The 24,868-nt window shown below is 32.8% G+C and overlaps 3 protein-coding genes and 1 pseudogene across 5 annotated transcripts; 2 read left to right on the top strand and 2 right to left on the bottom strand.

The window, feature by feature from the left end:
- Positions 1-9,374: 9,374 nt before the first annotated feature.
- Positions 9,375-13,274, bottom strand: LOC107429638 (anamorsin homolog). Of its 2 annotated transcripts, none has more exons than XM_016040359.4 (8): positions 12,825-13,274; positions 11,833-11,980; positions 11,467-11,633; positions 11,295-11,396; positions 10,511-10,670; positions 10,292-10,428; positions 9,799-9,873; positions 9,375-9,715 (listed from the first exon to the last, which is right to left on the bottom strand). In XM_016040359.4, exons 2-8 carry the CDS (start codon positions 11,966-11,968, stop codon positions 9,677-9,679), a joined length of 816 nt encoding a protein of 271 aa, XP_015895845.3. In that variant the 5' UTR covers positions 11,969-11,980; positions 12,825-13,274; the 3' UTR covers positions 9,375-9,676. The 2 variants fall into 2 exon arrangements, with proteins under 2 accessions (XP_015895845.3, XP_048318515.2); XM_048462558.2 differs by lacking the exon at positions 12,825-13,274 and adding an exon at positions 12,684-12,731.
- Positions 13,275-13,702: 428 nt separating this feature from the next.
- Positions 13,703-16,882, bottom strand: LOC107429610 (large ribosomal RNA subunit accumulation protein YCED homolog 2, chloroplastic). The gene is made up of 8 exons (XM_016040322.4): positions 16,746-16,882; positions 16,601-16,644; positions 15,391-15,579; positions 15,045-15,134; positions 14,353-14,451; positions 14,181-14,261; positions 14,030-14,075; positions 13,703-13,923 (listed from the first exon to the last, which is right to left on the bottom strand). The coding sequence occupies exons 1-8, from the start codon at positions 16,789-16,791 to the stop codon at positions 13,844-13,846; spliced, it is 675 nt and encodes a 224-aa protein (XP_015895808.1). The 5' UTR covers positions 16,792-16,882; the 3' UTR covers positions 13,703-13,843.
- Positions 16,883-18,996: 2,114 nt separating this feature from the next.
- Positions 18,997-20,670, top strand: LOC132800167 (O-methyltransferase 1, chloroplastic-like; annotated as a pseudogene).
- A 664-nt stretch (positions 20,671-21,334) lies between these two features.
- LOC107429631 (probable splicing factor 3A subunit 1) lies at positions 21,335-24,537 on the top strand. 2 transcript variants are annotated; one of them, XM_016040347.4, is made up of 3 exons: positions 21,335-21,504; positions 21,617-23,852; positions 23,963-24,537. In XM_016040347.4, the coding sequence occupies exons 2-3, from the start codon at positions 21,672-21,674 to the stop codon at positions 24,230-24,232; spliced, it is 2,451 nt and encodes an 816-aa protein (XP_015895833.2). In that variant the 5' UTR covers positions 21,335-21,504; positions 21,617-21,671; the 3' UTR covers positions 24,233-24,537. The 2 variants fall into 2 exon arrangements, with proteins under 2 accessions (XP_015895833.2, XP_015895832.2); XM_016040346.4 differs by having other exon boundaries at positions 21,335-23,852.
- Positions 24,538-24,868: the final 331 nt, after the last annotated feature.

Here is a 24,868-nt window from a genome sequence, read left to right as displayed (position 1 = left end):
AGGAACATCTCAATAATAAAAATTCTTATTAATTTTTTCGACAGAAATTTAAGTTGGAATTCCTCTATTTCCAATGTATATATACATATATATATATATATATATACATGAAAATATGAATAATTCCATATGCAGTTCAAACTTCCTAGTGGGGTAGAATAACACACAGCGAACAAATTCAAAAATTATGAAATAAAAAAATTCACCATAATTTAACCCACTATCTAAAATTCACAATTCAACGTGACAAAACTTGGTGAAATGTCCATTTGATATGAGCAATAATTTCAAAGCAAAAATAAGTACAATTAGACAAATAAATAAAACAAACAGAAAATCCTAATAACTTCATTGCAGTAGTTCGCGCGACTTAATCATCCCCTTTGGATTATTATTATTATTATTATTTAAACACATTTATCCTTTTGGATTAGCTCGGGAGAATCCAACTGATTATTGATCACATACATATGCCTAAGAGTAGAGTTAGAGTTTATATATGTGGGGCCTAGGGACAAACTAATTTAAAATACATAAGAATCTAAATAGTCTCTTATAGTCTCTTCAAAAATTAAAATACAGGTTTTGATTTTTCTCCCAAAAAAAAAAAAATAATCATTATAATCTAGAAATCTTAAGGGGAAGTATTCAATTCAAAGTTTAATGGATTCAAAATAATCTATAGACTTTAAAGGACTTGATGGGTTGTTATGGAATTCTACAGATTCCATTAAGATTTTATAAGAATCCAACGAAATCTTTGGATTTAAAGACTGGATTTGATATTGACAATTTTCTTCAATATTTCATTGTTAAAATCCTTTCAAATCCATTAAAATCCATCATTTTTTAAAATCTTTTAAAATTAATAACTTTTTAAATACCACCATATTTTCAAAGAATTCTACAAAGTCTTAATTGAATATATATAGATTTTAATGGACTTTTATAAAATTCATCAAAATCTGAATTGAATATCATTAGACTTATATGGATTCTTTTAAAATCTAAATTGAATACCTCTAAACTTTTAAAAACTTTTAAAATCCTTTAAATTCTAAATTAAATACACCCTCTTTAGACTTGAAAATTTGTCCCTTTTTTTAATTTTTTTGGCTGAGAATTTTCTGCAGTAGTTTTTGAATATTAAATTCGTTCTTCCTTTTAAGCAAAATAATGGAGAGAACATAAATATTTTGAAAATTTAGCAAGAAATTTTTTTTTTTTCAATCAAAGAATTGCATTGCTGTAATTAAACATGCCTGTTTGTATATACAAATCTCTAACTCTTTTCCAAATTAAAACTTTTTTTTTTTTTAATCTAATTCTTGGAAAAAAGCTAACTAGAACGACTCGTGAAATTTATATAGTTGGGGTGGAACTACTAAGCTTCTGCCATGTGGGCACATGTAGCATCAGGTGAGTGGTGCCACCCCAAAACCACATATTTGTCACTTTGATTTTCGTACGTTATTTAATTAGATTTTATTTATTTATTTATTTATGTAGGATGTTGTAAAGCTTGTGAAGGAGCTTGGAGTTGAATCTTACAGATTCTCTATTCCTTGGTCCAGTCCAGGATGAGTTGAATCTTACAGATTCTCTATTCATTGGTCCAGTCTAGGATTCTACCAAGTATTTTTCCTTTTTTCAAGTAAATAGGATTTTTTTTTTTTTTCAGTCTCTCATGAGTTGACAAATAAGATTCTACCAAGTAAGTTATTCATAGAACATGTAAACTTTTTATTATTATTATTATTATTTTTTATCCCTATGGGATAATTCAATCGTAAAAATCAATATTTTCATTAAACAATGATTTAAGTTGAGTTTGAATCTCCTATTTTTAATATATATATATATATATATATATATTAATATTAGAAAAGTTTTTACATGAAAAAAATTTGAAATACAATTCATAATTGAGTTTTAATATGTGTAGGAAGTTTTGGAAAGAATGATGATATGCAAGCGCTAAATGAATCATCAAATGATGTAAAACTGAATAATCTATGTTGTTCAACATTTAAATGTATGTGAGGCTATACGGTTAGTTTTTATGAACTAATTGAACACTAAATAACTCTTACTCAAATACTTAATTGATTTTGTGTTATTAAAAGACTAATAATTATTTTTATGGACTTGTACTCTGTACAAAACTTGTAAACAACTATTTTTTGGTTACATTTTTTAATTAGAAATAGTGTAGAAGTCAAAAGGATTATTTCTATTGGACTGTATTCAATGATTTTAAATGGTATACTACACAACTCAGATACGGGTTGTATTACATTGATTACAACAAAAATTTCATTCGAATACCCAAAATTTCTGCTTCATGGTATTGAGATTTCGTCCAAGGCAACATACTTGAAACATTTGCTAAGTGGTACAATGATTTCCTTCAGAGTTGGCACCATTAAGCCCTAAACTATATCTTTCATTTGTTATCACCAATTGGAAATTTCAACGCAAGTGTTAGGATGCTATTTAGCATGTGGGTTTAAGGGGTTAGAGTAGTCAAGCAGACTATTTTTCTTTATCTCATTGATGAATGTTGATTCGTGTGGTTAACTCTCACAAAAATTGAAGTACATAAGATTTCATTTGCATTTCACCTTGCCTAGTAAATGTATAAATTGCATTATATTAAACACGGCGAAAAAATTCAAAATTTTATATCTAAGTAACAAATTCACCATAAATTCAAACTGACTTCAATTTTTTTATTCCACGAACTCAAGCAATTTTATTCAAAATGTCTATTATCTGAAGGCAATAAACAATGCAAACTAGAGCAAAACAATGCACTCCACTTTTTTAATCCATTTTTATCTATATTTTTGACGCATGTTGTTAACTTTTAGAGAAAAACAAACTGATAATTAAAAAAAAAAAAAAATTAAGGGAAAAAGTAGAATAAAATGTATTGTGATTGAATTGTCACTAACATAATAAAATAATGATAATAGAATTGTCACTATAATAATAAATTAATTCTTTTTGCAAGCTTTCCTTGTTCATCCAACTTTAACAATCTCCACATATATTATCTAATAAGAAGTTTAGGTAAGCTGTTCTGAATCATCATCAACAATCTGAACTTATGGTAAACGTTTTACAGATTTCTTTGTGGAAAAGGATGAAAATGTCCTCCAGGAAGGTTTTCTAGCCTTAACCTGTATGATCAAATAACCAAAAAAGCAAAGTAAATAATAATGATAATAACAAAGAAAACCAAATTAAAGATTGGAACTCTAGCCTGAAAAATAATGCAAATACTCTAATATGATCACAATCAAAGCTAAAGGGGTGGATGGCATGGAATCATCCTTTGGTATTCATCTTGAAATAGAGAATAAATAAAGGGTTGGAATCTCATATGGTGGTTCCTGCTCAAAATCCAAGAACAAAAATGGGGAAAAAAAGAAAGCATCATATAAAGGTCAAAAGTATGGGTCCAAAAAAAAAATAATAATAAAATACAAATTCTCAATAATCCCACATTTTACTTTCTGTAATTTTGAGTCAGTTTGTAAACCAAATCAATGCAGATATACTTTTTGCTCCAAATCCATAATCCACTTGTTTTTTTTTTTTTTTTTTTGGGTCACATTTATCTATATTTTAATGGGGGAGGGAGTAGCAAACTAAAATATGCCCGTGCATGAATGTAGGAATGAGTACTCACAACAAAGTGCCCATCAGATGCAAAGTTTAATTTCAGTTGAAGAACTTTTACTCTACGAACTTGGATTCTAGATGATAAGAAAACAAGTGGAAGCCATTTGGGCTTTCCCAAAAGGACACTGTTATACCGTAGTTACTTAACTCGTATAGAAAAACCATGCCATATTGATACTTCTGTCTACTAAGAAGAAAGAAAGGATAGAACAGAACAGAACAGAACAGAACAGAACAGAACAGAACAGGACAGTTCAGGATACCAAGAATTAGTCTGCAACTGGCTAAAACTTAGGCTAAGTTTAGCACCGGGAAAGACATATAATAGAAAAGACCCGCATGAAATGTCGTAAACTTAGATCATTTAATCCATATGACCATGTACTTATAATTCATCTAATGAAAGGACAGTGCAGCTAAGATTAATGTGCAATTAAAAACCCAAGATTAATCTAATTAGCTACTGAAAATTCATATACAGAGCAGAGAGAATGGCATGACTAAGACTCTTATCATTGCATTTGATGGCATAGCTAAGTTCAAAAATATATACATCAAAAGCATGTTTAGCAATCAAATATCTTTCAAAAGAAAGATTTACTGTTTTCACTTTTCAGTTTTAGTAACATCCTCTGATGACAGATTCAACATTCTTAAATTACCAATAATATGTCATATATTGTTATGTAAAAACAAAAATTTCTGAAAATTTTAAACCTTGAGTAAGGAATAAATTTCACTTTTCACTCCATTTAGAAGCTTCCAAAATTATGTTGAAACAGAACGTAGCAGGCATACTGAACTGCATCATCTGTAAATGCCAACACATTGCCCAACATTGTATGGTAACCTACAAATCTAATTTGGTTAAAGTTAAAAAAAACTGTTTTTGGTAACAATCTTGGTCATTTCAAAACACTAATTTAGTAATTCTCACAACCCATGGAGGTTCCACAGTTACTTGGCATCTGGCCGTTCATAAATTGCATCTCCTATTCACAAGAGAGGATACATTAGGGAAATACTTGTCCACCCAACTTGTGAAATTCAAGATTCAGATGGCACCACTCGCTTTCTGCCATGTGGTGGTACATAGGACACACACTGCCACATGGCAGTGATTGAGTGGTGAAAGCTCGAAACCTATATAGGTAGCTGTCTTACAGATTTGTTGTAAAAAGACAGACAAGCATTGTCACTTTGTTGACTTTTTCTATATGTGTTGGTTTATTAGTATGTTATTCGATAGCTACTTGTGTCATTTTTTCATTTTAGAAAAAGAATTACGTATATAGGTGGTGTTGTTATCACATTGATTTCACAAACTCTCTTCTTCTTCTTCTTCTTCCTTTTTTTTTTTTTTTTTTTTTTTTTTCAATTTGATTGTGAATTCTGAGAGATTTCTTTTTGGTTAAGAGGTAAAATATGGCTCTTTTACTATCAACAATGTCATCCCCAACAATGCTTCTAAGTGGGATCCTCGGCATCATTGTTATTACTTTATTTATTTGCTGGACCGCTGAAAAGTAAAGGTGAATTACATCATAATTCTCTTTCTTATTTTACATCCAATTGCTTGTAAACAAAATTAGCATTGCTAATGACAAAAGTTTTACATTTACTTTTTTTCCTTCTCATTTTCGGTTTAGAAACTAGTGAATAATGTCACTATTCTTTTTTTTTTTTTTTTTTTTTTCTGTAGGAGTATTAGTGAATGTGACAGGAGGGGAGTCTAATTATGAATTAGAGGAGCCAAATTCTTAAATTGCTGAAGAATTAAAAACAACTGTTTTCCAAGTGATTTTCTGTTTGGTGCTGGTGCTTCTGCAGCACAGGTTAAACTACATGACCACAAATATTGTTTTTGATTTATAAACATTAATTTGTATTTGGGCCATTTTTTTTTTTAATATATATTATTGATTTTGTAGACTGAAGGGTCAATGAATGGAGGAAGAGGAAAAAGCACTTGGGATTCCAAGCTTGAACAGTTCTAGGTTCTTACATACTTGATTTTCCTTTCATTACAAATATCATATATAAATATATATACAACATTTTCATAGTGTAGATACATGAAAAATAAAAACTTGCAGATATCCATATTATAGAATTATAGAAACACCCTGTATATATAGATCAAGACGTTCACATTGAGATTATGGTGGCATTTTCATCATATTATTGGTGATAGATCATTCTATTAATTGAATGGAAATGCTTATCATCATGTTAGTGTAAACACCCATTATAAAATTTAGAACTAACTTATTTATCCATGTCATTATAGTTTAATTTAATAGTAATGCTCTTAAATTTTTCTGCAGTAATTGATTCATACAGTAAGTTTCAATTTATATTATTTTATAAAAAATGTCTTTCTATAGGAATGGTGTCAGCGTTAAAAGATATTTATTTAGGACTGTATTTGATGATTTTGAATGGAATAGTCTACAACTTGTACACGGATTGTACTACATTGATTACAACAAAAAGTTCACACGCATACCCAAAATGTCTGCTAAGTGGCACTGTTATCCGGATTTCCTCTAAGGCAAAATTAGCACAACTATCCCTCTTAAACAAATTCTTTCGTACATTGTCACCAAAAAGTTCCAAGCTTAAAATACCAATCAAGTGAAAATTAAAGCAAAGGGTATATGCAATTCAGCATGTGGAGAATCAGGTTAATCAAGAAGAAGATTGTATTTCCAAAATTTAGTGAAAGAAGTGCAAAATTTCAATACTTGGAATATAGTTGAGAGTGATATTTATGGTGATGGGTGTTGTATTAATATATTACCTAGCTGTGGAGATTTTTGACATATAAAAATGTCTCATTTTGATGTAGTTTTATTAAAAGAAATAGAATAAAATACAATCCAAGTTGTCTTTCTTTGATATCTTTGCTCTGTTCTTACATTGACTCCACATCATGAAGCATATATGATTTTCATCCGCATTTCAACTTACATTATAAAACACAGAAATACAAAATTAATGAAGCAAACAAAATTCACCACATTCTCAAGAAAAAGACTGAAAGTCTAAATTGTTAATGCCATTTGTCTATGTATATGCTGCAAGGAAGTTATAACCCTTTGGCTAGTAAACAAGACGAAGAGAAACAGAGAAACAGAGAGAGGTGAGAGCATTTTTCATACCTTCTAAACAGAGAAACAGAAACAGAGTCAGGGGGAGAGTTTGAATGGAAGAAGACCCTTGTAAGGACATAAACTACATTGAAAAGTATCCCCAAGTCGACACTGCAAGTTGCTTAACTTTTAGAGCAAAGTATACCAGTACTCTAATGGGGGAGAGTTTAGCAAACTGAAATATGTCAATGTAGGAATGTAGGATAGACGCCAATTTTCGTTTATAGTTGAAGAACTTTTACTTTACGAACTTCGTATTCAGGATTAGTCTGTGAGAAAACAGTGGCAGCCATTTGTGCCGTTCCCAAAGGACAATGTTATACTTATACCATACCATGCCATATTGATAATAACAACAATGACAGAGCAGGACAACAAGAATTGGTGTGCAAATTACTAAAACTCAAGGTAACCGGCATGAAGTAAACGGCGTAAACTTCGACCATTTATTCCATATCAACATGTACAGTTTATAGTGCATCAGATGAAAACAAGGAAATGAAAAAGCACTATTAGTGTGTAAATTAAGCTTAACCAGCAACTGGAAATTCATATAGCAGAGAGAATGAGTGGCATGATTAAAAATATGTAGTTTGAAATCAGTTAATCATTCAATCTGATACAAAATAGTTGACTTTTTATATATTTTTTTCTCCTTGAAGTTAAATTAAGAGCATGTCTGATGTCTCAATTTCAGAATATATGCATCAAAACATGTTTGGTAACCAAATATCTTAGTTTTATTAACATTCTCTTATGACATATTACCAAGGAAAAAATAAAATAAAAATTCTCTGATGACAGATTCAATATTCTAAAATTACCAAAAATATGTCATAGATTGTCATTTAAAAATAAATTTCTGAGAATTTAAACCTTGAGTAAGGAATAAATTCAACTTTCCACTCCATTTTGGAAAGCTCGCTAAACAGGTATAGATCTGTATCCTCCGTTAAAGCCAACACATTCACCAACATTGTATGGGGACCTACAAATCTAATTTGGTTAAAAGTTATAAACTTATTTTAACAACAATATTTGTCATTTCAAAAAACATTAATTTGGCAATCCGTACAACCCATGACGGGTTTCAGAATTGCCTGCCTGCCTGGCATCCAAAGGGTCATAAACTGCATCTGATATTGACAGGAGAGGATACAATAGGGAAACTCTTGTCAACGCAACTTGTGAAGTTCATGGTTGGGATGGCACTACTCATCTTTTTGCATGTGGCGATTTGTGGGACATACTGCCACATGGCAGCAGTTGAGTGGTGAATGCCTAAAACCTTTAGGTAGCTGTCTCTTTTACAGATTTGTTGTTGAAAAACACCCAGAATTACCAAGACAAGCATTGCCACTTTGCTGACTTTGTTCTATATATGGTTTTTCCCCCTTTTTTTTGGGGTGAAGTTGTTCTATATATTTTAGTTTATTAGTTAGTATGCTATTTTATAACTACTTCTATCATTTTTTATTATTATTATTATTTTTTAGAAAAAGAATTACGTATATAAGGGATATAAAAATTGCTAAAGTTTATGAAGCAAAAATCTGAAAACCCAAATATATTTATTACAGAAAATGGTTGGAACTTCTTTCTATTTTTCTTTTTGGTTGTGCCTTAATTTTTTGTATTTGCATTCATATATCTACTAAAAAATTTACTTGCATGCTATTGAAATACAATTTCCAATAGACTTTTTACATATTTAGGTTTGTTTGAAATTAGTTGTGATAAGTGGCCACTATTGAATCACTAAAGGATCCTCATCCAATTATACCTATTTTTCCAACACTTCAATTATGTACATATGACCATACAGTAAGTTTTCAATTAATTAAACAAAAATATATTTACTTTTATAAATTTATGTTTTTGTACAAAATTTTACGAATAATTATTTTTTGGTTATATATACATATATACGTATATTGTAGCAATAGTGTAAACGTCAAAGGATTCTTCTACTGGTCTGTATTTGATGATTTTGAATGGAATCCTATGCAACTTAGATATGGATTACACTACATTGATTACAACAAGAACTTCACTCGCGCACCCAAAACATTTGCTAAATAGTATTGGGATTTCCTTTAAGACAACATTAGCCAAATTGTCCCTCTAAATTCTTTATTTTGTTAAAGCTCTTCCCAATGGTTAAAATCTTGAAATACCTATCAAATGGAAATTAAAGCGAATGTTGAATGTCATTTGGCATTTGGAGGATCAGAGTAATCAAGAAGGTTGCATTATCTGAATTTAGTGAAAAGTGAAATTTCACTTGGAATATGGTTGAGTAATATTAACGGGTCATGTGTGTAAGGAGCTATGAAGATTTTAACACAGGAAATGCCTCATTTTACTGTAATTTTATACACTTTCAAAAGAAATAGAACCAAATGCAATCCAAGTTCTCTTACTTTGATATTTTATTTGCTGTGTGGGCTCCACAACACTAAGCATACATGATTTCATTTGCATTTCAAGTTTCCTGGTATATATAAGTTCCTCATAGAGTCCTTACGATATTAAATTCCTATTTATTAATGCACTATTGTATTAAACACAGAACAAATCAAAATTAATGAAGCAACAATAATTCACCATAATTGAATTTAACCATAGGCTAAAATTTAACCCGACTTCAATATTATTACACAAAACTTAAAACAAACACAAAAGCTTTGTTGTCCGAATGCAGTAAACAATGACTAAAGCAAACCAAGCCTGGGATGCTAACAGCGAAAACAGCCCGATTACTCTCCAGCACATGGAAACCACATCTCTATAGTAGAAGAAAAGAAGCCTAAATTGTTTTAACCCTTTGTCTATATGTCTGCTGCAAGGAAGTTTCCAGATAGCGACACCTACATGAAGGCATGTTGGCTATTATAAACAAGAAAGAAAAATGGAAATAGAGATGGAGATAGTGAGAGAGCTGTTTATATACCTTCTCACCCAGTTTGAATGGAGGAAGACCCTTGTAAGGACATGTACTACACCGAAATGCATCCCCAAGTCCACACTGCAAGTTGTTCAACTTTTAGAGCAATGTAAACTAATTCTTATCATATAATATACATATAAAAAAAACAACAAACACGAGTTGATCACGATCTATTGCCATACTCAGTAACAAGCAAGCAGATGATGCATGGTGCATTGAAAGAAGATTTAGCATCGACTAAGCAAGGTACTTCTAATAATCCAGGCATAAAAAGTTTACCTTTGAACCTACCACATTCAACAAATACCAAAGCTAAAAAGACCACCATATCTAATCTTTGTGAGTTGCTTAAGGGCATCAACATGGTAAGACGCCATATAAACTAAATATATCCATGGTGCCAGCATATTTATCACTTTTATGATAATAATGACTGGTCAGACAAAAACCTCACTAACATAATCAATTAATTTACATCAACGATAACAGAACATACACTGCCACAAGCTGACTGAGGATTGTTCAGCTGATCATCATTCAATCCCAACTTCTGGACTTTTTCCTCTTCTTCAGCCCTCCCACAAGTGCAATTTTTACAAGCTTTCCTCGTGCTTCCAATTTCACAATCCCCAACTGTATTAATGAATAACTTAGATGGTCAATAGAAAAAGAAACACCAAGCACATAGCATTAAATTTTGAGCCATGATGTTTACCAGGTGGTAACTGTGGTTTCTTCAAATCCTCCTCAGTTAATAGGCTATCCTCATCGATGAGATCTGAATCATCGTCAATCTGAACTTTTGGTAAACTTTTTATGGTCCTCCTTATGGAAAAGGATGAACCAATCTTCCAAGAAGGCTTTCTAGCCTTAAGCTATGATCCAAAATATAAGAAAGCAAAATAAATAAAACAATATGGTTGAAATGGAAAAAATAAAAAAGTATAACATCACACTCAAAGGTAAGGGTGGACAACATCGACAAGTTATCATGCACTGGTATTCATGTTGGCGATAGTGGATTACATGAGAAAGTTATCATGCACTGATATTCATGTTGAAGAGAATTATGGAGGTTAGAATCTCATGTGGTAGTTCCTCCTAAATATCCATGAACAAGTGGTCAAAACTCAAAAGCATCATATAAAGGTGAAAGGCATGGGCAGGAAAAACCAAATTCCAAATGAATCCCACACAAAAGGGACGACCTGTCCAGTAAGTCCTATGCTATGAACCTCCTTTTAAAAAATTGGAGAAGAATCGAACTAAGATGTTGACCAATTCCGTGGTCTAAGAGAATGAATAAACACCTATACATGCTACATTTGATCAAGTAACAATCCAAATTAATGAAGGTCTACTTTTTGCTCCAATCCCACCACCCACTGGGGATTTTCTTGTTTCTCTTCTGGTCATATTTATAAGTATGATCTATAATTAAAGGGAGAGGAGCAGAAAATAAAATATACCAATGTATGAACAAAGTACTGAATACTCACCACATAGGACTGCCTATCAGATGCCAAATTTAATTTTAACTGAATAACTTTGACTTCCAGAAAACCCACCAATAGTAACTGACGCTCAAGGGCAGAGGTTTTCTGCAAAACCACTAGTTAGATTCTTACTGCAAATTAAGCTCCATTAACTCACAGAATGCACGTTAAGTACTTTATCTGTTTCCACATTATTAGACTGAGAATGGTAAACTACTAGGACTGTCCCATCAGACTTTAAGACTCTTGATATTTCCCTCAACAGATGGTCACTCGGAAGTTCAATTGATCTGCAGAGAGAAATAACAGCATCCATAGAGGAAGCCTCAAAAGGCAGCTGACCTGTTCCAAATCAAGACAATAATTACAAGAAAAGCTATGCATACAGAATCATATTTCAACCTTGAAGAGTAACTGATTTATTTACTTGCATAAGCATATAAAGTAAGATGAAAAATACGAACTTGCAGAATGCTTAAAACTTGTTAACCAAGAACATAGAACATTTTCTGCAATAAATCACAAAAGGTGAGGAAATTACTTAGAGAAGACACTTGAGTGATTATTTGAGGATCCCACTTTTCAACCCCTCCATCTTGAAGCTCCCCAATTATGTTGAAAACAGTACTAACAGGTAGAACTGCATCATCTGTAACTGCCAACACATTGCCCGGCATTGTTGCGGTAATCTACAAACACTCAGTGAGATAGTTTTCCGGTTATATATGAGACCTAACTCGCTATATGAATGCAAGAACACAGGAAGTTACAATAACGGACGGAAGATGCTATTCATGATGCCAAACAAGTCGCATTACATTCACAACTTCAACTAACATAAGTTGCCTTGAGCTTAAAGGACTTTATAACTAACAATCTAAATACCCAACTGGACGTTTAAAGAATCTACAATTCTTCATGTTTTCCAACTCTTTTTTTTTTTTTTTTTTTTTTTGGTTGAACTCTTGATTATCATACATTTAACCTCATAAACCATGGTTCAGTCACATTTCGCAAGTCCTTTTTCTTTTTTTCCACCGCATCCTATAATTTATGACCATGTTTCTTGTTTGACAGAGGATTAATTTAATTTATACACAAATATTGGATCAAGGGCATTCTAGATTACTATTAGCTTATGATTCTTCTATTAATCTTTCAATAGGTAAAGAGTTCATCAATTCGATTAATATTCCGTTGCGCTCAAAAACATCATTCCTCACAATAATTCCGTTGCGCTCATAAACATCACTTCTCACTACAAAAGTTAAAAGGATGAATTCTTCCTACTTGAACCCAACTAGACGATTAGAGACTAAAAAAATTTAACGATGAGAAAAAAAAAAAAAAAACCCCAATAATCTCAAAAGAAAAAAAGAACTTGATGAATACCCAGAACCCAGAATTCAAAACCCCACCAAGCATCAATTTTGATTCCCATTCATGGCATCAAAATAAAAAAATAAAAAGTCCACCTAAAGACACGAGCACGGAAACCATACAGAAAGAGAATAACAGAGAGAAGATAAATACCTTGAAAGCTCAGCAGAGAGAGAAGGGGTTTATTTGGGCCTTTAGCGTGCGATCTTGATCAGGTTGACAATGGCGGTTCAGCGTGATTTAAGAGGCTTAAGAAGAAGGTCGGTAAGACGGCTCAAACTCTGTGCGCGTAAAACCAAAGCCGCTTTAAAATTCGTTCTGTTTGGAAAAAGTTTTCATTTTGAATTTGATGTTTTTGTACCGATGAGAACGCGACACGTGTTACTAAAACAGTTTTAACAAATTCTTAAAAGACTTTCATGCGTTGTGAACCGTCAGACTAAAAGTCCACGGCTCTGATGCAAAGCTCAGCCAAAAGAGTCTTGTTGACTACTGTCTCTTCGTCAACCTTTTTGGGTTTCTCTAGAAACGTTGCGTATAAGCTCGTTCTTGTTTCTGCGCCGGCTACTTGGTTTTTTAACCCCAAACTCGGCTTGTGTGATGCAAAGCAAAACGACAGCGTAGAGGGGGAGGGGAGAGAAACCCAAGGGCATTTTACTTTATTTTTATTAATAGATAATAAATAATTACATTTAAAGATTTCCCTAAATTATGTTCCATATAAAATGAATATTTTAACACTTATCGATTTAACTCAATTTATATTTATTATAATCTTTCTAAAATTTAAATATGGTGTCATATATATAATTAACAAAATATGAACAATTTTAAGATAAATATACATAAATGAATAGATTAAAAGTTTTCTTTTATTTATTTATAGTAATTGAAATACAATAATATTAAATGTATAAAAGACAATTAAGATGCATAAGTTTTCAATTGTCATGTACTTTATGCGCAGCATATGAATCTAGAATACTTGAACAACAATTTGCTTTAATGAATAAAGTAGGATTACCATAAACTGTAATAGAAATATAATGCATTTGATTAAGAGAAAACTTTTTACTTTTTTATATATTGTCTTAACAAAATAATATTCACATTAATATATTTTATATATATATATATATATATACACACACACAAATAAGTATAAATTTTTGTTATGAAATTGTATTCCTTAGCTTCAAGAGTCTAGACCACCTCCCATCAATAGAACCACTGGTTTTTGGTCCACCAATATCTGTAAACAAAGTATTTATTTATTTAATTATAAGAAAAATTATTGCTTAGATTGATTGTGAAATTGACCTCAATGCTTTTTTGGCCATTAGCAAAAACACACTTACAGTTCATTGTAAATGTTGATTTCTCACACAATTCTGAGCAAGTGTCCTGCAATTTCACACTCACAATCAGCAAAAACATACATTTTCATGATCATTTTGTTTTTGATAAATCATCTATTCATAATCATATTATGGTAAGAGATTTTAATACTTTTATGGAGGTTGTAAGGCGTATTGTGTCTTGTACTAGTGAATCAAGATCAGCTTCATTTCCAGGTTTCACATAAATCACCTGTTTTTGGTGTAAAAATCTCTGTTTGGTAAGAGTGAAAAGAGAGAAGAAAAAAATAATGAAAGAGAAGGTTTAACATAGAGAAAGTTACTGATGGATCATCTCCTCCAATTTCTGGTAAACAAACTTCATGTTGATGTCGATTGAATCGGCTTGATGGAAGAACCCAAACATTAAAATTAGTATCTATCTGTTACAATATGAACAGAAAGGGAGAGAGATTTCAATTGTAGAGATTGAAAGATGTAGCATAATATTTCTTATACATATGAAATAGTATATAACACACAAACACACACACACACACACATACACATATATATAAAACAAATATGTAACTTCAAGAATACATCAGATGGGAAGCTAGAAAAAACCAAACAAATAAGTTAGTGCCATGTGCATGATTTCTCGGCTGAGAAAGTTCAGAGAAAACTCTGAGAAAGAGTTTGATAATGGGTATAATATGAGAACAAATTGAATGCAATCTCAGTGGATTGAAATGCAAGGATCAGTTAAACAATGGTGGTTAAGCGAGACAAAATAGAAACAAACAATTTTATATACAAAATGTAGTTTTATTTCTTTGTATTTTGTAAATTTCTGTAAACAAATTTCCTTTTAATCAAGTTTGCAGTTTTAATATAAATTTTCTTTTTATACTATTCTATAATATTCAAATCCATTGCAATTTTTAAAGTTTTTGTTTCCCTAAACATATGCAAACGGTGTATTGATTCAGGACGGTTTAGCATCAATTCGTTATTATTTTCCGACAAAAAATACCTGCCGGCAATATGGAGAAGAGCAGTTGCTGCATTTTCTGGTGAAGGAGGTGATGATCCTTCCATCAACAGTGAAGCCAAAGCTTGCATGCTAAGAAACACAAGGACAATAACTTTGATCAGTTCATACAAGTAGAATATGTTAAAACAGTGACTTTTTTAATGATCATTTTAGTCTTTTTAACTAATGTCAATGACAGTGTTGCATACCATAATATTTTGGAAAATTGTCTTTGAAAATTATTGAAATGCCAAATTAACAAAAGTAGTTTGGTGGCTATAAATTGCAGAGAGTGTGCAATATTATACATTTCTATATGATAGTCGTATTGCAAGTTTTTGCTAACCTTTTGAACGGAGAGATTGATAGAAACTTGAGCATTCTTTTGCTGTTTATCCTCCAACAGATCTTCCAAATGCAGGTCTTGGAGGGAAAGAAGGTAGTCACAACTCCATTTTCCTTGCCATTTCCCATCTCCGGTTGATATTGTGATCAGACGGCGTGGACTTGATCTCATGCCATTTTTTCTGTTAATCTGTTTTAATCCCACATAAGAAAAATCAAATACCATATTTCATCAACTTTCTATTGAACCAAGCAGTTGCTACCAAGGTTTGCATTTTACTGCCATTATTCTTGCTCTTATATAGGAGGCACCATCTTTGCAATGGAAGCAATAACAGTACCAAAACAAGAAAAATACATACAAAACTAGTTATGAACTTTACTGTTTAAAGAATAAGTGATAATTCGTATGGGTGTATAACAAAGGTTCTATGCAATGCATGTTTCTTTCAGTTTAAGGCAGAAACTAGAGATTGATCTGGCTAGGCATCGATTTATATAAAGTTCAGCTGGGTGTGGCACTGTTCGTCTGCAACTAATTGTTCTTTATACCACATCCTCATTCGTCTTTAACAACATAATATATCCCTGCTGTCACAAAGCAACCATGATGACCATTACACATTCTCCATGATTCATTTATCCAATTCCCACCTTTCAGTTTAACAGCTTTTACACTCAACAAAAGTCTAGATCAACTTGCATTTGCATTTTGCTTAACTATGACACATATTTGGTATGCATACAATTTGAGTTAATAATCTATTTTTGGCTCTGCAATGACACAAATTTCAATTTCAACGCAAATTTTAGTCTTAGTTCAATGGCCATCAAGTGCAAACTTAATTCCGTTCAATTATTATGAAGTTATGAACTACCCTGCATCATGATTGATACAGTAAAGTACCTACCACTTCTACTCAAAAAAAAAAAAAAAAAAAAAAAAAAAGAAACAGAAGGTAAAGTACGTACCACTAACCAAAAAAAATAAAAATAAAAACTAATTGATTATATGCTAATCCATTTTCTAGTTATACCAAAAATGACAAAACCCAAAGTGACTCTGAAACTAAAAGGTTCTTGTATTCAAGAAACATCACTTCAATATATTTGTATTATTACAAGTTCAAAATAATTACACAAATATAGTTGCCATTTTCTCTTTCCATGTTAAATAAACTTATCAAGAGAGTTGAACTGGTTAAACTTACACTGATACATGAAATTCTTTGCTTGGATATCCGAGGCTGTGTTCCTTCAAAATATACCAAAAAAATGAATCAGATTAAACATCTTATTCATTAGTAAGCAAAAACCAAAACCCAGGAAAAAGTCGCATATAGATATAGTACATACTGCTTATGATTCGAGCTTGACTGGGAAGGTAAGAACAAGTGGCCATGGTGCACTGGAACAGAGAAAGTCGGAACCTTATCCTAGCTATTTAAATTAAATATGCTAATGTTTCATCCTTAAAAAAAAAATATATATATATATATATATATATATCCTATAGATATTTTTTTGGAAAAAAATGATAGATATTTTTTAATTGATTTTGTTCTGCCTTGTAGCATCCAATAGAAACTTCTGATTTTATATATATATATATATATATTAAATTATTAGACAATTCGATTCAGATCCAAATTTTATACTGAAATTCCTGTGAAAAATAAATAAATAAATAATAACGTTTTAGCCTCAAGCCCAAATTGTTTTGGACATAGGTGAGAAGCCCAAATTCTACTAAATATTTTATTTATTTATTGATTGAATAAATGTTATTGATTGAATAAATTAAAAAAAATAAATCGCTTAAATATTGCTATAACATTTATTACACCATTTGTTCATTAAATTTTGTGAATATTTTAGTAAATATTACTGAATAAAACAAAATAATAATTATTTATTTTGTATTTTTCTTTTGAAGACTTTAATATTTGTAAATTAAAAAGGAATTATGATTTTACCTTATATTATGATCTAAAGTGTACTCTAGTGGTTTCTATCATAAAGCCAAGTTTGCACATTTGAAGAAAAGATAATTATTTCAATGGTCTAAAAAGTATGGGTTTATTTTTTATTTTTTATTTTTTATTTTTTAACATGTTGTCCGCTTGTAAAGAAGATTATATGCAATGGATAATTATTTTTAAGACTTTCCTTGTAGCATATATTGTAGATGTTTCCTTTTTCAACCCAGGATTTTCGTGTATGACTTCTGGTTGATTTATAGCATTGGTTCGTTAGCTTTGATCAGTTTATAGTAGTAGTAGTATATGTTAAAACTGTGACTTTATTTATTTATTTATTTATGATCGTTTTTGCTATTTAAAAGTTGTGTTTGAAAATTGAAATGCCAAATTAAAAAAGTACTTTTAGCTATTAATTGCAGAGAGTTATGTTAATATTATTCATTTCCCTTTTATGATATCTTGCCAGATTTGCTTACCTTTTGAACAGACCGATTAACAGATCTCCCAAATGCTGGTCATGGAGGGAAAGTAGGTAGTCACAACTCCATTTTTCTTGCCAATTTCCCATCCCCAATAAGAAAAGTCGAGTACCAGAATTCATAAAATTTCTATTGAACCAAACTGTTGCTACCAAGATTTGCATTTTGCTGCCATTATTGCATTGGAAACACAACAAAAATGCACTAAGCTGTACATGTTTCTTTGAGTTTCAGACAGAAACAAGAGGTTTAGTCTCATTTAATGTTTCTTAGCAATATTTCCAAATGCCTGTAGCTTTTGCAATGTCTCTTTTCTCTCTTCCAACAAATCATGGAAAAGATTGATTTGCCTAGGATTCTATTTAGATAAACTTCAACTGGGTTTGTCACTTGGACTTCCAATATTGACCTGGCTAGCAATCCTCTATCAGACTAGTTAAATACTTAAACCAAACAACAATGATGCTAAATACTAGCATTCGCTCTCTCTTTAATTGATTATAAATTAATCCATTTTCTAAACTATATTTGTCCATAACAAAAAAATGATAAAATCGAACTACCATATCAATTCTTTTAAAAAACACCAAGAAAAAAAAAAAAGCAGAATCAAATTAAAATTCTATTCATAAATGAGCAAAAATTTTATACACAGAAAAGTTGACCAAGAAAGTGAGAACAAATGGCCATGGTGTACTGGCCTGGGACAAGGAATGAGAGCACCTTACCATAGCTATTGAAATTAATTTAGGTTAATCTTTTCTTTTTCCAAAAAAAAAGAAAAAAAGTAAATAAAATAGAGAGTTATTATCCTAAGATATATTTATATATATATATATATATATATTTGAATTGATTTTGTTTTGTCTCGTGGCATCCCAATAGAAACCTAAGCCCCTGTTTGGCCAACTGTTTTTAGAACAGTTTTCTGTTCTTGAAAACAGAAATTTGTTTCTAAAACAATCTTGCACTTGTTTGGCCATTTGTTTCTAAAAACAAATCCAGAAAACAAATTAACAAAAAAAAACAAAATTGGGAAAACATCAAAAAGATGTTTCCACCTGTTTTCTCACCTTCACCACTCGACTGTTCTCTCACCATCGCCGCTCGACTTTGTTTTACTTTATTCGGAGCTCAATGCCGATGATTACTCCAATTCTCTCTCTGTTTTTTCGTCATCGTCTTTGAGGATTGCTCTGCAACAGTTTATGGAATGTTTTCTGAGCTTTTCTCATGCCCCTCCCACTACTTCTATCTTGCGCCGATCGGTGACCCACGCTTCAAAGACAAACAGAAATGGCTGGCTGAGAGCTAAACTTCACGAGGATGATGACCCATTATCCGAGCCGCCATTAATGTCGCTTCTCTTCGTTTTCAGGAGACCCATCGACCAGGCAATTAATCCCCCATTTGCCAATTTTTAACGTTTTACTATTTTTGTTCTTATTTAGGCAATTTAACAATTAGTTAAGCTTAGCCCTGTTCCTTAATGTCGATATTGAAGCATTATGTTTTGAAACATTGTCCATGTCATTTTAAATATGTATCTCATTTATGCTTTGTAAATGCAGAGCCTTTTTTGTTGATCCGTACGCTGGTTGCTTTGTTAGTCCTCATATTCAGATGGGTATGAGGAAATCTCTGCACCCCTATTGCATAGCAACTAAGTTCATTGATGATAAGTTGCTCCGTACAGTGAACCATATTGATGGACTTAAGCAGGTACTTTGTTAATCCAAGGATTGGCTGAAAAAACCAGTTTCTCTATTTCATTTTGAGATTTTAATGGTATTCTCCTTCATTTTGCAGGTTGTTTTGCTATCAGATGGCATGGATACTCGGCCATATAGGCTCCAGTTTCTCTATTTCATTTTGAGATTTTAATGGTATTCTCCTTCATTTTGCATTGTTTTGCTATCAGATGGCATGGATACTCAGCCATATAGGCTTAGTTGGCCAACTTCAACCATCATAGTTGATGTTTCTCCATAAAGGGTATTTACAAGAGCAGGTGAAAGGCTTGAAGGTTCGTAGTGTGTATATTATATAAATTCAAAATGTCGCTGCTTTTGCGTGTATTGCAAATAATTGAAACAAGACCTTTGCTTTTTTTTTTTTTTTTTCTTTTTCATGAAAGCTTCTGTTAATTATAGAATTGCTATGAATTTTGACAGTTTAGGCATCTTTTAGCAAGCCTGTGTCTTTTCTGAGTAAGCGTTGCAGCATGTATTGATAGTGTTTTTCTGCAATTTTTATTAGGTGTTGGCGCTAAACTTCCAAGAAGTTGCTTGTTCCTCCATGTTCCATTGAAGTCTTCCAATTTGCAGCAAAGTCTACATGCTAAATGCTTTAATGGTAATCAGCCTAGTATATGGGCCATCCAGGTAGTTAAGGCATTCAACATCTGCGATCATTGGTTCTATATCCTGTTCCTTGGAAAACAAATTATGTTAGAGAAAAGTAGTCATTTTATGGTGTTACTGTAAGGTCTACCTCTGATGACTTTGAGAAGTTTTGAAGAGATTTTGCTCGTTGTAAGTTGTTTGGCTATGAATGGAAGTTTTTTCGTGGGAGAACTGCCTTCTTGGTTGCAGAATACTGACATAGGGATCAAGGTAAGTTGTCTTATTTAGGTATTTTCTTTCTTCGTCAAGAAAGATAACACCCAGATGTATTGTCCCTAGTGCAGTCTACAACAGGGGAATGGATGGAAAAAAGCTCTTCAAGAGCAATGGGTTCTGGGTGGACATGGTTATCCATAAGGGTGTTGCAAAGAGTTTAGGGAAGGATCTAGCATCCATTAAATTTAAATCTTCCTAGTGGCAACAATTCATTATATTATGTATATGTATATATTATATTTCAATATATTTTATATTATATATATGTATATAATTCATTAATATGTGAATGAATTAATATTATGTAAATCTATATAAATATATTATAGCTGCATATTATATATATAAGGTTATTTGTATGAAAGAAAAAAAAAAACAAATATACCAAAAAAAAAACAAAAATAAAAAACTGTTTAAAAACATGTAACCAAATATATTTTTTGTTTTTTAGTGTTGAAAACTGTTTTCAAACATTAATGGCCAAACGCTCTTTGTTTTTATTAAACAAGGGAAAACAGTTTTCTATTTTCATTTCTGAAAACAATATTTCAAAAACAGAAAATAGAAAACATGGCCAAACAGGCCTTAAGATTATTTTCTTAAATAAATATTTTAAATTATTAGCCATCTCTTTTTTTTTTTTTTTTTTGGGCCAAATATTAGAAAACTCGATTGTTTGAGAGACTGAAATTCTAGGAATAAAGAAAAAAACAAATATATATATATATATATATATATATATCTATTAAATGGTTTTTACCTCAAGCCCAAATTGTTTTGGGCTTAGGTGAGAGACCCAAATTTACATAATAATTTTTTTTTTTCCAAGTAATTTCGAGAAATCATCGAGACGGTGCGTTCCATTAGGTATCTCATTCCTTCGATCGTTCACGTTTCAGCCCCAGACCACCACACGGCCGCCGACTCTGTCTCGGTCTCGCTTTTTTATTTCTTCAATCTTCAAACCGCAACCAGAAGAAGAACACTATTATTTTCGAATTTCGGAGTTCGAAGAAATTTGTTGAACAGTCAGGTGCGATGGATGTTTAGGTTTGATTCGTGGTGTTAATTTTCGGTTTCTTTATTGAATTTATTATTAGGGTTTGCGTTCATTTTGTAGCTTATAGATTTGAAAGTTTTTGTAGATGAGTTCGTAGACAAGGTGTTCTTTAATTTGCTTGTGAAGGAAAAAAAGAAAATATGTTAGGAACAGGAGCTATTTTGCCCCTTCCTGCTCCGCCCTCTGATGGAAATCTTGGTCCTCTTCCGCTATCTCAAGTTTCTGAGGAGGAACAGAAGAAGGATGAGAATCAATTGAAAGAGGAACAGAGCCAAACCAACTCTGTTCCTGCTTCTATTGCAACCCACACAAGAACTATTGGGATAATTCATCCCCCTCCTGATATTAGAAACATTGTTGATAAAACTGCTCAATTCGTTGCCAAGAATGGGCCTGAATTTGAGAAGAGAATCATAGCAAATAATACAGGGAATGCCAAGTTCAATTTCTTGATTCCTTCGGATCCTTACCATGCTTATTATCAGCATAGATTGTCTGAGTTTCGTGCCCAGAATCTTTCTTCTGCACAGCAGCCGGCGGATTCAGCTGCACCTGAGGGTGCCTCTGTAGCGCCACCGACTTCTACTGCTGCTGATGAGAATGAAATTGCGGCAGCAGCAAAGCCGGATCCATCTGCCCAGTTTAGACCTGTAAAGAAAGTGCTTGAGCCCCCAGAAGCTGAGCAGTATACCGTTAGGCTTCCTGAAGGGATTACTGGGGAAGAACTGGATATCATTAAGCTGACAGCTCAGTTTGTAGCTCGAAATGGGAAATCTTTTTTGACGGGATTAACAAGTAGGGAGATCAATAACCCACAGTTCCATTTTCTCAAGCCTACTCACAGTATGTTCATGTTTTTCACTTCGCTCGCGGATGCTTATTCGAAAGTGTTGATGCCTCCTAAGGGATTGACAGAGAAGCTTAAGAAGAGCGTTGCGGACATGACCACTGTGCTTGAACGGTGTGTGCACCGGCTTGAATGGGAGCGGTCGCAAGAGCAGGCTAGGCAGAAAGCTGAGGATGAGATTGAGCAAGAAAGGATACAAATGGCCATGATTGATTGGCATGACTTTGTTGTGGTTGAGACTATAGACTTTGTGGACGATGAGGATGAGGACTTACCGCCTCCAATGACCCATGAGGAGGTCATAAAGAGAAGTAAGGTTTCAACTGTTGAAGAAGAGATTGTTGAGCCTGGCAAAGAGATGGAAATGGAAATGGATGAAGAAGAGATGCAACTTGTTGAAGAGGGCATGAAAGCAGCTAGACTTGCAGACAATGATGAAGAAAAGAAGAATGAGAAGATGGATACAGAAGAACCAGAACCGCCAATGAGAATCGTGAAGAACTGGAAGAGGCCTGAGGAGAGGATCCCTGCAGAAAGAGACCCAACCAAGTATGTTGTTTCTCCGATCACTGGTGAGCTAATTCCTATCAGTGAGATGTCTGAACACATGAGAATTTCCCTCATTGATCCTAAGTACAAAGAACAGAAAGATAGAATGTTTGCCAAGATTCGAGAAACTACTCTGGCTCAGGATGATGAAATCTCTAGAAATATTGTGGGACTTGCAAGGACCCGTCCTGATATTTTTGGTACCACAGAAGAAGAAGTCTCTAATGCCGTAAAGGCTGAGATTGAAAAGAAGAAAGATGAGCAACCGAAGCAGGTTATATGGGATGGTCATACTGGAAGCATTGGTCGAACTGCTAACCAAGCCATGTCACAGAATATGAATGGTGAGGATCTGAATGATCCTAATAACTTGGATTTAAGGACCCTTCCTGGTCCTGCAGCTCCTCCTCCAAAACCTGGTGTACCATCAGTCCGGCCACTTCCACCACCTCCCGGACTGGCTTTAAACCTTCCTCGTGTGCCTCCAAACACAGTTCAGTATTCTGCTCCGAGCAGTGGTGGACTCCCTGTACCTCCACCCAGGCCCTCACTTATGCAAATGCAAATGATGCAATCACTTCGGCCGCCTCCACCACCTATGCAAATGGGTTCTGGACAGCAATCCCTTCTAATGAATAGGCAACCCCAATTGCCTTCTATGTCTATGAATGCATCTAGTATTCCTGTACCACCGCCGCCGGGATCTCAGTTTACACCTCTGCCAGTTCACCGACCTTATACCCATCTTCCTGGTCCCCCTCCCACAATGCCTATGATGCCTCCACCACCATTGCCACAGGGAATGCCTCCACCACCCCCACCTGAGGAAGCTCCTCCTCCTCTTCCTGAAGAACCAGAGCCAAAGAGACAAAAGCTTGATGATTCTTTGCTTGTTCCGGAAGACCAATTTTTGGCTCAACATCCGGTACACACTGCTTTTGAATTGGTTTATTTTCACTCTAAAATTTTTAGCATGATTTTTTTGTTTTTTCAGTTTTTTGTTTTATGGCTAAGTTGCTTCTATATTTTTGGCAGGGACCTGTACGCATTACTATTTCTGTTCCAAACGTGGATGAAGGAAATCTCAAGGGTCAACTTCTTGAAATCACAGTACAGTCTTTGTCTGAAACTGTAGGGAGTCTGAAAGAGAAAATTGCTGGAGAGATTCAACTTCCTGCAAATAAACAGAAATTGAGTGGAAAACCTGGGTTTCTCAAGGACAACATGTCGCTTGCTTATTACAATGTTGGAGCTGGAGAAACACTTGCTCTTTCATTAAGAGAGCGTGGTGGTAGAAAGAGATGAAACAGATTCTTTTGTAAGGTTTTTGTATGGAATTTTCTTTTTACCATTAGAGAATGACACATTAATATTGGGTTCTGTCTTTAGTCTGAGTATGCTAGTTTTAGTTTACCTACCAAAAATATTCAAGCATGTTTGTTACTGAACTTATTTTTGGTAAAAGATGGTAACCTCTTTTCCGTTTCGTCATTGTGGCCATAGGCGAGGAGAAAAAAACCCTTTTAATTAAATAGTAGTTATATAAATAGTATTAGTTAATGTAAGTTTACAGTATGTTTTATTATTTATTATTATTATTGCTTTGAATATGATGAGAATGTTTCATCGCTTCTATAATCTTTTTCGAATGAATATTTCATTCTTGAACCTTGTATCGCAAAGCCCAAGCTTAGTGACAAACAATAATGCACAAATTGCTTTTACATGTAATCAAAATAATTTTGCTGTTTATACGAACCTCCTAGATCCAAGTCTTGCCTTAGCCATGAAGATACAGGAGTGGAGTTATAAACATTTATTTATTTTTGTGTAAATGTTATAAACATTTGTTTGGATGCTGAGAATTGACGTTTGCAGTATTTTATCATGGAAACAGCTTAAGCAATTTAACTTTCATATTTTACCTCCAGCAATCAAAAG

Source organism: Ziziphus jujuba, chromosome 12 (assembly GCF_031755915.1).
Source record: "Ziziphus jujuba cultivar Dongzao chromosome 12, ASM3175591v1".
Taxonomy (NCBI): domain Eukaryota; kingdom Viridiplantae; phylum Streptophyta; class Magnoliopsida; order Rosales; family Rhamnaceae; genus Ziziphus; species Ziziphus jujuba.
Note: the sequence above shows the minus strand (reverse complement) of the source record. Positions and strands in the feature narration are given on the sequence as shown.